Here is a 12,659-nt window from a genome sequence, read left to right as displayed (position 1 = left end):
GCAGAAGCAAGATATAAAACCATTTGACAATTTTCAAAACGAACTTGAAACAAAGAAATTGTCTTTGCAATGTTTGCTTAGAAGCACTGAAGACATTGTAAAACACAGTTGCGGTGGAGAATTGTTGAATGGTTATGCATTCCTTTACCAAACGTTGAGCAATGCCGTTAAGGAGGACAATAAGTTAAAGGTATTTGCACCACAGTTTTGCTTTGGAAATCAACTCGATCACAAATATATTGAAAACTGCTTTGGCTTTGTAAAGAGAGGAGATTGTCCCAACATTATAGGTGCAATGGAGTCTCACATTTATTCATTACCAATTATTTGCGATGTAACTGAGTTGAAGAAAATACACTCTTATAGTTTCGAAACCATTCTAAGTCTATTCGGTGTTTGTGAAGATAAGGCATGGATACTGCACGAACATCCATGGTCTGAGGATTATATACAACTTCATTCTGTAAAAGGTTCAGACCTCGGGTGTCAAATTCCACGTGATAATGCCGAGCAGATATTACGAGCGACACAGAAGGAACTTTGGGTAAAGTCCGATATTGTCATCAAGAAAATAACTGTAGGTATTACCCCAAAACATGAGGAGATAGTACGATTGGCTGAGTTCGCGGGCACCATTTGCTTTCTGATTGACGACAACTGCATTGTTGCGTATTCCGTTGAAGGTAAATGTTTTCATGAAGTGAATATTGATAAAGATTGGCCAGTCAACATAGATGAAACAATATTAAAAACCATTCCTGTTGAGGAAAAACTTGCTGCCCTTGTAACTGAAAAGTCTTTCAGGATAATCCAAACCTTATCGAAGCACATCATACTACCTTTTAAGGACAAAGTTATCACACTTGACAGAAACTTTAGGATGTGCAATGTTCATGAGAACAAAGGTTCATATTTCAGGGGTATATTTGGCGATCCATATGGTAATATATTCATAGTTGATTATAATTCGAGCAATTTTTGTTTGTTTAATTCCAATGGTGACTTTTTACATTATGTGTCAGTACAGGGAATATCCAGTGCAATGGACATAACAAGAGATTCAGTGGGAAATATTTGGTTGACCGATCAGTCAAACAATGTACACATATACTCTTATCTTTGATTTTAAACGTAATATCAACAATCACAATGGAATCAACAAGATAAATAGAAGTTTTTAAATATATTTATATTTATAATTAAAAACGTGCATGCAAGTAAATAAATGTAAGAAAGGCACACAAAATCTCAACCACATAATATGGGAATGACAGGAAGCATTGGGCTGTGTTTCATATGCAATGGAGGAATGGGAAATGAAGGTGGCAAAGAAACTCTTTCATTCTATGAGGTTAATAGAATTGTTGTTGTTCAAGCCTGTTTCAATTTTAGCGGACTTTCTTTCAAATTTACATATAAACTGTCTAATTACCGCTTTGGAGGATACGACAGCATTGTATGTATGTCAAAACATTTTAGATATTAGAAAAACAATTATGCTTCGTTAACCCTTTGTGTCCTTGCATTCAATAAATGTTACGTTGGATCGTCTTAATGAACATAATCCGAGTTCACAAAATACGCATTAATGTCCACCAACCAAAGGATATATGGAATTAAGAAAATAGTTCGAGATCGAATAAATGCATGCATCTAAAATTGCCATTTTTATTAAGTTTAAGCTTACATACATTTAATATAAAATCGAACCAATTAAAGCGTCTACATCTCTACATGTATATGTCTGGTTAAACAAGTATTGATTGGTCATCAATACATACTTTTTTATTTATTTTACATATATTGTTACCTGATTTAAGGGAGGCATTTTTTGTCATTGTTGAAATATTTTTATTCATCCATTTATATATTAGATTTAACTTTTAAATTATTTGAAAATCATGTAACATTGTTAATATATCACGTTCAGTTAAAACATATGCTAGTATTACAAACACTGGCAAACCAAAAGTGTAGTGAATCAAGGATGAATCTTCATTGTATATAAACGGTTTATATGACTTTCATCGTGTTAATCTTTACTGTATATTAGTTGTATCATCGAGTTGTGTGCATATGCTTTTGTGTTGAAATATTAGTCTACAAATAGTTTGAAATTTTATTTTATCTAAACTTGACTAGTTTTAGTGAATTGGAATTCATCTGTACACATGGATAAAACTAAGCAGGCTTGTTTACTTAAAAATTGGTTAATCTAATGATTATGAACATTCTACTGTACAATTAGCCTCTCTGAATATGAATATTTTGACCTCATATCCAAGCCATAGAACAGAAAAATAGAAAGTACAATCTTAATTAGAACTTTAATGGATAATCCTAGTTTTCTATTCAGAAAAAATAAACTGCTATGAAAAAATATCATCCACAATTTTTGAAAGTCACATTTGCAATTCATGCATATACAGACAATGTAATATACAAAATACAGGTATCTTAACATTCCGGTCGTTAAAAGTCTCTGCATGTTAATTTATATGTTATAAGGCTTTGAATATGTTTTCCATTTTCGTTTTGTTTTCCTTTTTACTTCTCATCAGTAGTCGATCCTTTTCTGCGTGCATGTATATGTCAAATTATATTTGTATTTCTATCATAAGAAGCAATAACTTTGAGTAGGACGTTAAGTTAGCTATACGACCAAGTTAAGTCTCAAAATTTTCTCCGGAAAATGTTTTTGCCAAGTCAGGAATATGACAGTTTATTTTTCACATGTTCCATTTGATGATAACGTTTGATTTTGTTAGTTTTTATGGACTTCTTTTTTTTATTTTACCTTGCCGGGAACTCGGTATTTTTGTTGTGCTTTTAGGTGTACACATAATATGATCTGCCATAAAAACAATGTTATTAAGTGTTTATTAAGGGAATATACCTACGCCAATTTCGACAGAGTAAAAGATGTAAAATCACCAAAATTGTAAACTCCAAGCAAAATTCAAAACGGAAAGTCCCTAATCAAATGACAAAATCAAAAGCTCAAACACAACAAACGAATGGATAACAACTGTGATATTCCTGACTCGGTACAGACATTTTCTTATGTAGAAAATGGTGGATTAAACCTTGGTTTTATAGCTAGCTAAACCTCTCACTTGTATGACAGTTGCATCAAATTCCATTATATTGACAACGACGTGTTAACAAACCAAACAGACATAATAGGTTCAAATGTCACAAATATGGGTACAACAGTAAGAAATGCCAAAATAATACAACCTTAATCAGAGACGATGTAACACTGAATTATGAGCATTGTTCCGTGAAAACGATTGATTTTATTTGAAAATATTTTGGCAGTGACATTTTAAATCGAATGATTAATTGTTATTTGCTTAATGTTAATTTGTGCTGAAAAGTATTTTCTAATATGGTAAATTTTCAATTGATAGATTAAATGTATTTTTAAAGTCACTAAATCATAAGAATACAGCGAAAATAATAGCCACTGGCAAAATTACCTATTGTTTTTTTTATGATTTCAAAACTCGCCGTAGTAGCATTAGATCAAACGGCGGACAACATTGATAGTGTACTAACTGGTCTAAACATTTAGAAATGAAATGGTCTGCATGTCATGTTTTTATGATATGATTATTAATTATACAATTAAGTGTTTCAATAAAATTATTTAATCTTATTTCTAGATTTGTGTGCTTACATTCATATGTAAATTATCGTATGAATGTTTTTCGTTATAACACGATTCTGATTTGTTTGTATTTATACTCCCCAAAAATAGCATACAGTTGTCGTTTTATCACTGTTTGTGATATCCCGTGGTGTCTGTCGTAGATGGAATACGTTCGTAATTTTCGAGGTTTGCATGTTGTGTCGACTATTACTTGTTTGTGCGTTTCTCTGTGATGAATGTTCTTGCGTGTGTTGGTGTCATATTTCTGTCACGTAGTGTTGTCATTTTAGCGATATATTTTTTTACATTGTCATGAAGCGGAAGGTTTGGCTAGCCATCACACCAGGTTCAACACACCATCTTTTCTTAAAATATCATGTACCAACTTAGGAATATGGCAGACTTCCTTTTCATCCTTTGTTTTCCTCTTATAGTTGATGTGTTTCCCTAGGTTTTAGTTTGTAACTCGGATTTGTTTTCTCTCAATCAATTTATGACTTTTGAACATTTCTTTGGTGCCAATCGGCCAACCAGTTTTGAAAAGTATATTATTGAAAGTTTGAAGTACATTTGTAATATCTGTTGTCGTATTTACGGTAAATCCTCAACCGAATGTTATGTCAATTTTTAAAAGTATATCGTCTGTATGAAATTTAAATACTTGAGTTCTGATATTGCCACTTCTGTCAACTTATATGTATAAATCAAAAATACAAGCATCGCTAAAAAGATAAATGGCGAAAAGAACACAGAAAACTAAAAAGTAAGCAATATCAACCCCATAAAGTATGATGTGTCCTCCCTAAAACAAAACACCTGTATTGATATTCTTGGAAAATTGCAAATTGCAGAACACAAATAAGGATGATCTTGGGGGTCGGGGATTCATTTACAAATGATCTGTGTGGAAAATATGTCGATGATCTTCTTGAGAATCTCTGATCATATTGAAACAACTAGGTTATAGATCACGCCTTGGAGTGCATCAACTTTTCTTACTTTGGTGCTTATCAAATAAACTGCTAGAAGTAACCTTACTCGCTTACATTAAAAATCTTGAGAACCTTTGAACAAATTGAAACCAACAAAACAATAATGATGTGCTTTCCTAATAGTTGAGAGTCGCTCAATCTTCAAACCAATATAGATCTTAACATGCTAAGAATGAATTAATAATCAATATTGGGGTAATCTGCTATATAAAAATGAGGAGCTGTTGCATGATTTCCAATAACACAACTATTCACCAGAGTTTAAAAGAAAATGATGTAAGCAATATATAAAACTTAAATGGAAATGGGGAATGTGTCAAAGAGACAATAACCCAACCAAAGAGTAAAACAAGAGTGCACACGCTGAAATGTCTCGCCTTCTTTACTAATCATTGATGTTATGCTGATTGTCCTAAATATAAAACTTTATTACAACTGTCACATAAACTTAACATAAGAAAACTAAACATTGACCAATGAACAATGAAAATGAGGTCAAGGTCAGATGAACCATGCCAGGCAGACATGTTAGGCTAACAATTCTTCCATACAACAAATATAGTTGACATATTGCTTATTGTTGAAGAAAACAGACCAAAACACAAAAACTTAACACTGAGCAATGAACCGTGAAAATGAGGCCAAGGTCAAATAAAAGCTGCGCGACTGACATATAGATCATAACATAAAATATTTCCATACACCAAATATAGTGGACCTATTGCATATTGTATTAGAAAAAAAGACCAAAACACAAAAACTTAACTATAACCACTGAACCATGAAAATGAAGTCAAGGTCAGATGACACCTGCCAATTGGACATGTACACCTTACAGTCCTTCCATACACCGAATATACTAGACCTATTGCTTATAGTATCTGAGATATGGACTTGACCAGCAAAACTTAACCTTGTTCACTGATCGATGAAATGAAATCCAGGTCAAGTGAAAACTGTCTGACGGGCATGAGGACTTTGCAAGGTACGCACATACCAAATATAGTTATCCTATTACTTATAATAAGAGAGAATTTAACATTACAAAAAATCCTAACCTTTATTTCAAGTAGTCACTGAACCATGAAAATGAGGTCAAGGACATTGAACATGTGACTGACGGAAACTTCGTAACATGAGGCATCTATATACAAAGTATGAAGCATCCAGGTCTTCAACCTCCTAAAATATAAAGCTTTTAAGAAATTAGCTAACGCCGCCGCCGTATCGCTATCCCTATGTCGAGCTTTCTGCGACAAAAGTCGCAGGCTCGACAAAAACTAACAGCCGAAGGCCCCCAACGGGTCTCCAAGAAAGCGAGGGAATTCAGCACCCGAGGCGGACTTCAGCTGGTCCATAAACAAAATTGTGTACTTGTTCAGTGAAAATGGACGTCATATTAAACTCCAAAACATATAAATGAACTAAAACTAAAAATAATTCAAAACTAACAAAGGCCAGAGGCTCCTGAATATGTTCATTTTTAATTTAAAACAAAATATTACAGGAAGATTCTTTATAACTAAATAAATGGGTCTTGAAATTATTGTGAATCCAATCATTAGTAGACGATTCATCAACAAATTTGAGCACTGTTGAACACGGAATCAAAGCAAATGTATATTTATGTTAAAGAAACAACTTCTAAGGCCATCTGAAGTAGCTTATATAAAATCTGTTTTGTATTTCGTCTTGATATTGATGGCATTGGTACTTGAGTTGCTTTGAGAAGAACATATGTGCATGGTGTAATTGGAAATGGGAATCCTGAAATCCTGCTAATAAAAGCAGACCAACGCGAGTATAGTTAATTTTCTAGTATTATAAAATAAACAAAGACTAAACAAAGTATGTTTCTATATTTTATATCTTGCTATGAGATCATGGTACACTTCTGACATTAATTCCTGTTAGTTGTACGTCCATAACACAAGTTATTGTCCTTTTTTGTCCTCCTTTTACTTAGCTGAGACTTAAATATCTTTTTTCCGTTCTCTACAGAATAAAAGGTATAACGGCTTTTCTGTTTTTTGGATAGTCATCAAACTTCTGTATATAACATCTGAAATGATAATAAATATTCTTGTAAAAGAGAGGCATTATAACAAAAACGGTACAAATTTTACTGAACCAGATGAGTTAACTGAAATTAACTACATGTATACCAATTCACACACATGACTTGTCATGTACACTAACATATTTTCATTTTAACCAGCTCGGTGTGTTTGTATTTATTTATTCTGAAAATAGACGCACTCGATTAGTTATATTTAGTGGAAAATCTCAATTGATTCGATTCTTCAAATTTTTATGTAATTTATTTTATATCTTCATGATCGAATAATAATTGATTGAAGTCAGATATATGTAATGTTCATTCGTGTGTATATTTATGTATGTATTGGAGAAGACGTTACTATGTTGAATAACTTGTGACTAATTCATTTCTCCTTTTTGAAAAATAAAATATGTTTAAACTAAACTACCAGATGAGCATATAGGGATGCTCGATGCCCCAATATTTGAAAATCCCAAACTTCTTCAAAAATTGAAGAGCTGATTAAAACATTTCTATACCCCGGTGAAAAAATTGAATAGCTGATTAAAATAAAAAGGACAATTGAGGTCCACATTTCTATACCCTGGTCAAAAAATTGCAGAGCTGATTCAAATAAAAAGGACAAAAAGGACAATGATACCAAAGGGATATTCAAACTCAAAAGTTGAAGATAAACTGGAAACGCCATGGCATTAAACGAAAAAGACAAAAGACAAACAAGTCACCAAAAAACAACATAGAAAACGGATGACTAAGCAACACGAACAGCACCCAAGACCGGTGGTGATATCAAGTGCTCCGGAAGTATTCTTAATCAATATTCACCTTTTACATGTTTGTTTTCAATTTCTGGTTATTGCTACCTCTAGAACTGAGGGATTGGCGTATTACCTTTAATTAATTTAAATATAATGTAGGCAATTAGACCAGCTGCTTCCAAATACACATGTATGGTTTGTGGTAATCGAGTATTACTTACAAATACTTGAATTTAATTGTAATCAATATAGCCATTATAAATGTATGAGATCTTTTCTGTGGCATACTCGAAAATAAAAATCAATGACACTCAATCATGGGTTTACATTTCAAATCCTGTAATAATCTATCATATGTAAACCTTTAATGTTACATAATTACATATTTTCGCATACCTGTGATATTACAACTTTATATACCTGTGATGTTATAACTTTATATACCTGTGATGTTACAACTTTATATACCTGTGATATTACAACTTTATATACCTGTGATGTTATAACTTTATATACCTGTGATGTTATAACTTTATATAGCTGTGATGTTACAACTTTATATACCTGTGATGTTACAACTTTAAATACCTGTGATGTCAGTGGCGGATCCAGAAATTTTCATAAGAGGGGGCCCACTGACTGCTTCAGCTTCATGCTTCAGTGATTCCCTATATAATCAACCAATTTTTTCCCACAAAAGGGACCCCCTCCCCTAAATCTGATTTGGGTGTTACAACTTATGTTATAACTTTATATACCTGTGATGTTATAACTTTATATACCTGTGATGTTATATTAATTTTATATACCTGTGATGCTGTACAGCACGTGGTCCGATATTACAAGTAGTAAAAACAGCAAAGGCTAAACTTGGTAATGATGGACATAAAATAAAGAATACCCACCATTCTAAAATCTCACCAAAGAAATTAGCACCTGAGATATAGTTAAACATTCCACCTGTGATACAGATTTGTATATTAGCATAAACAAAATTATGAATCATAGCCGCTCGGCTGTCAGACAAGAAATCTGAAGCACCGGAAATGACCCGGAACATTTTTGCATGCATGTTAAAATTGGACGATTTTCAATTGATTCGAAAATTTAAGCTATGCATCATGGCAGCTGGTGGCAAAAGTTTTTCAATTTTAAACAAATATAAAAGAAGCATCTGATTACAATGGACATTTTTATTAAACAATTCGTGCTGAACGCTACTTTGACCTATAATTGTTTACTTTTTATACATTGTGACTTGGATTGAGAGTAGTCTCATTGGCATTCATACAAAATCTTCTTATTTATATGAAAATAACATTCTATGAGTTTCAATTGTTTAACAGTTCTTATATTCGGCTACATAGAGTAGATGTGTTAAATATTTCTGAACATTTATCAATCATACATAGACAATAATAGAATAAAGACAAAGGTCCAGCCACCTTTTTCATGAATGTTTTGTTATATAAAGGTAAACATCATTGCAGCTTAATGGTCAAAAAGTGTTCAATTTGAACAGGAAAAAAAAACGGAAAATTACAATCTCAAGTTTTTTATTCGTTTTCATGTGCTAATAACTGATAAATACAGTACCCATTAAATACTGTTTTTAATCGTTTTGCTGTTAATATAGATCAGCAGCGTTGTGTCATACCACTGGCTGGCAGTGTGTCAATTGAGCTTCATGTAGCCAGATAGGGCATTTGTCAATTAATCACCATCATCCTTCCGTCAATAATGGAAGACAGGAACTCGTTCAATTTGATCGTGGGAAAGGGTTGAGAAAAGTACAATATGCTTATCAATATAAACTGTAAACATGGAAAGGATTTACAATGATATTTCTAAACGCTGTGATTTCAAAACAATAACAAAAGCAACATGGCTGAAATAAAAATGTCAATAACTTACCACGAGGTATCTTGTATCCAGTTTCACCTGGTTTCCTCAGATTTCTTAAAACATGATCAGAATGAATGTTTATTACCATACCAGTGAAAAACATGACCAAACCTAAGAAAATAAGAATACTGATAATTAAAATTAATCGTCTTAGCATAACGATGGTCAGACATGCACTTTGTGTCACAAACTGAGAGACTACCAATAAACTAAGGTCAAACTGTCTCAGGCAAACTTGACCTTAGATCATTTTGGCTTATCTCTTATGTTCCTTTTCGTCGTACATCTTATTTATGCATCTCTGATTTTCACATGTTTGGCTTTAAGCAATGTTGATGAAGAAAAATCCAAAAAAAGTACTATGAAAGCACAAAATATTATTTTCATTTTCTTCAAAACTAAAAACTCTTCAATGTCAAGTTCACCTCAAGATCTCTTTTCAATATGTGAAATCATTTGAAAAAATTCTGGCAAACAGAAATAATGAAACAAAATGAAAACAAAAACGCAATTATCATATAATGCTATAATTTTCCTCAAAATAAGCCAAAACGTAGGGAATAACAGATTATTTGAAGTTTGCATAACATTAGTTGCATTTGTTGTTATGCGATCAAAAGCCTAACGTGCTAATATGTGACGATCGGAATGAAGGGCGCGAATTCGACTGCCAATGGAAACTGAAAGTATGTTAGATAAAGGACATCACTCTTGCAACAGGCCACATACTGACCCCTTAAAAGTGCACAGATCATTGCAACCTAACTAAAGGAGGCATTGGATTTAATGTCCCCATTCAGACCAGACGAGTTTGCATATTTATACATCCCGGACAATCAAAAAGATGGCCAACTTAAGCAATAAGCGCACTTCCTGACAAGAAGGGTATAATTGATGTCCACATTTCTATACCCCGGTCAATCTTTGTGGTCCAGTTTTAAAGATCATTTGTTAAAAAGAATAGAGAATGGAAACGGAAAATGTCTTATAAAGTATAGAATATAAGTTCCAACATGGCATTTTATCAATATTGTTAACGAAGAAAACAAGTTCGGATTTTTATACCTTCGTTGCAAGAACAGGTACTTCCCTACTGTGTTTGTGAGTCAACAGTTATCCCACTAATGACCCAGTGTGACAGAGAACGACTTACCTGTAATTAACTGTGGTGATGTAACACATTTGTGGTCATCCCGTGGGGCGTGAAAGAGAAGATATATTCCTTGTAAATAACCATTGACTACACAGAATAAAAAAGCCATTGCAAAGGTAAAAAATGGTGTTGGTTTTCCTCCTCTGATCAGGAACGAAAAGAACTTTTAATTTTGTATTTAATACGATTTGAAATTATCTTATTTTCTGATACATGTGTTTTACAGGTTCCGAGATGATAAAAACAGTAGTGGCTAATTTAAAGACGGCAACATTATTTTGTTTTAGCATGGACAACTTCCATAGAAATGTACATGAAAAATTCCCATTTGCCAAGTCATCTTTTTGATTTTTTTTTTACAAAGACTTAAAATACAAGTTAATATTCAAGAAAGAATGGTTATTTTATCACGGCAATGCAACATTTTGACGATTTAAGCGCTTTAAAAACATGTTGCTAATGTCATCTTATAATTGACAGAAATGGACAGAAATAATTGACATTAGCAACATTTATTCCTAATTTTCTGCTTAATTCCTTTTGAAAGACATATGAAGTATGTACATTCACAAATTGTTTTCATCTTGAAAATTGAGATAATACAATGATTCACTCTAAACAACTAACCATTTAACTCTAACTTCAGGACATTAATGTGCTAATGTCATCCAATTGACATCAATGCATGTTTCTAGTGTCATCATTTGACAGAAATTTTGTGTCTAATGTCAGTCCTTGACAGATTTGTTGGTGTCTGATGTCATTTTGTACATAAAATTGTTAGAGCTGTCAAAAGATGACAATAGAAACTAGACATTTCAAATAATTTAGGATTTTGTAATTTATTTCACAGAAATTCCAGAATGAGACCCCTCCTTCCACCTCTCTCGTTCACTTCCTAAAGCACCTTCAAAATCTAGTCAGTGCCTAGATGGACTCTAAGGCCAAATAAAAAAGTTCTATTTTTTCTGTATTCTGACCGACTCTATTCTTAGGGGCCTTTAAGTTTTTTGGATGATTTTTAAACAAGCACTATGAAAGTCAAGAAAGGTTCCCTATATAGTCTTTATCAAAAGTTTATAAACAAGAATGTGTCCCAAGTACACGGATGCCCCATCCGCACTATCATTTTCTATGTTCAGAGGACCGTGAACATGAGATATAATCTCTAATTTGGCATTAAAATTAGAAATATCATATCATAGGAAACATGTTTATCAAGTTTTAAGTTGATTGGACTTCAACTTCATCAAAAACTACCTCGACCAAAAACTTTAAACTGAAGCGAGACAGACGGACGGACGGACATACGAACGGACGCACAGACCAGCAGACCAGAAAACATAATGCCCATAAATTGGGCATAAAAATAGAAAAATATGCCTACCTACAGACCCTAATTTTACAGGGCATGTTACCGTAAACACACTATTTTTTTATTTTAGCCTTTTAGAATGCAGAAGATTATGGGTTTGATCTCAGTCAAGGTCAAACAAAAGAATTTGAAATTGGTATTTGCTGCTAAGTTCTATGCTGTACATGTAGCATTTAGGAGTTATAGGAAGGACAGGTTGGCTCAGTCAGACCAATGTCCAGATAGGGTGACATATCTTCCTGCTGACTGTAACCTTGTCAGGAATATGACCCTTGACTCCATATTTTACTGCCTTTTTGTTTGATTGTTATTATATAATGCCAGCAAGTTGATTTTTGAGCCCCTGCTCCTATTTTAATTATAGTAAATCAAGATGTAATATTTCCCTTCTTGTGCAGTAGGAAGTTAAGAAATCTGACTCAGCATGTTCATTGCCCAAATATAATCTATTAATGCTGCTCAGACATAAAACATTGAAAATCAATCAAATACGGGCTTTACATTGTTTGACCAAGTTGACCGTGCAATGCATGCCGGATTTTGAAGGTGTATATACTATTCTTAAAACGTGACTTTGTCATGTACAGTCTAATACCAGACCGCTATGAACATGATGAATAAAGGGCTATGATGGGTACAGCATGATACAACCCAAGCACGTTGACAAGGAAAAGTTGAACAGGTGAACATACGTAATATCTAAGTTTGGATACAAAATTTTGCTCGACACTGTCTATTGGTCTTGACACTGTAAGATCA

The 12,659-nt window shown here is 33.1% G+C and overlaps 1 protein-coding gene across 1 annotated transcript; it reads right to left on the bottom strand.

The window, feature by feature from the left end:
- Positions 1-6,636: 6,636 nt before the first annotated feature.
- On the bottom strand, positions 6,637-11,938 carry LOC127737224 (3-oxo-5-alpha-steroid 4-dehydrogenase 1-like). Its single transcript, XM_052247758.1, has 5 exons — positions 11,921-11,938; positions 10,526-10,688; positions 9,382-9,483; positions 8,277-8,427; positions 6,637-6,709 (listed from the first exon to the last, which is right to left on the bottom strand). Exons 1-5 carry the CDS (start codon positions 11,936-11,938, stop codon positions 6,643-6,645), a joined length of 501 nt encoding a protein of 166 aa, XP_052103718.1. The 3' UTR covers positions 6,637-6,642.
- Between the last annotated feature and the right edge of the window lie 721 nt (positions 11,939-12,659).

The sequence above is a fragment of the Mytilus californianus genome, unplaced genomic scaffold (genome assembly GCF_021869535.1).
Source record: "Mytilus californianus isolate M0D057914Y unplaced genomic scaffold, xbMytCali1.0.p SCAF_4, whole genome shotgun sequence".
Taxonomy (NCBI): Eukaryota; Metazoa; Mollusca; class Bivalvia; order Mytilida; family Mytilidae; genus Mytilus; species Mytilus californianus.
This window is presented reverse-complemented; position numbering and strand designations above follow the sequence as displayed.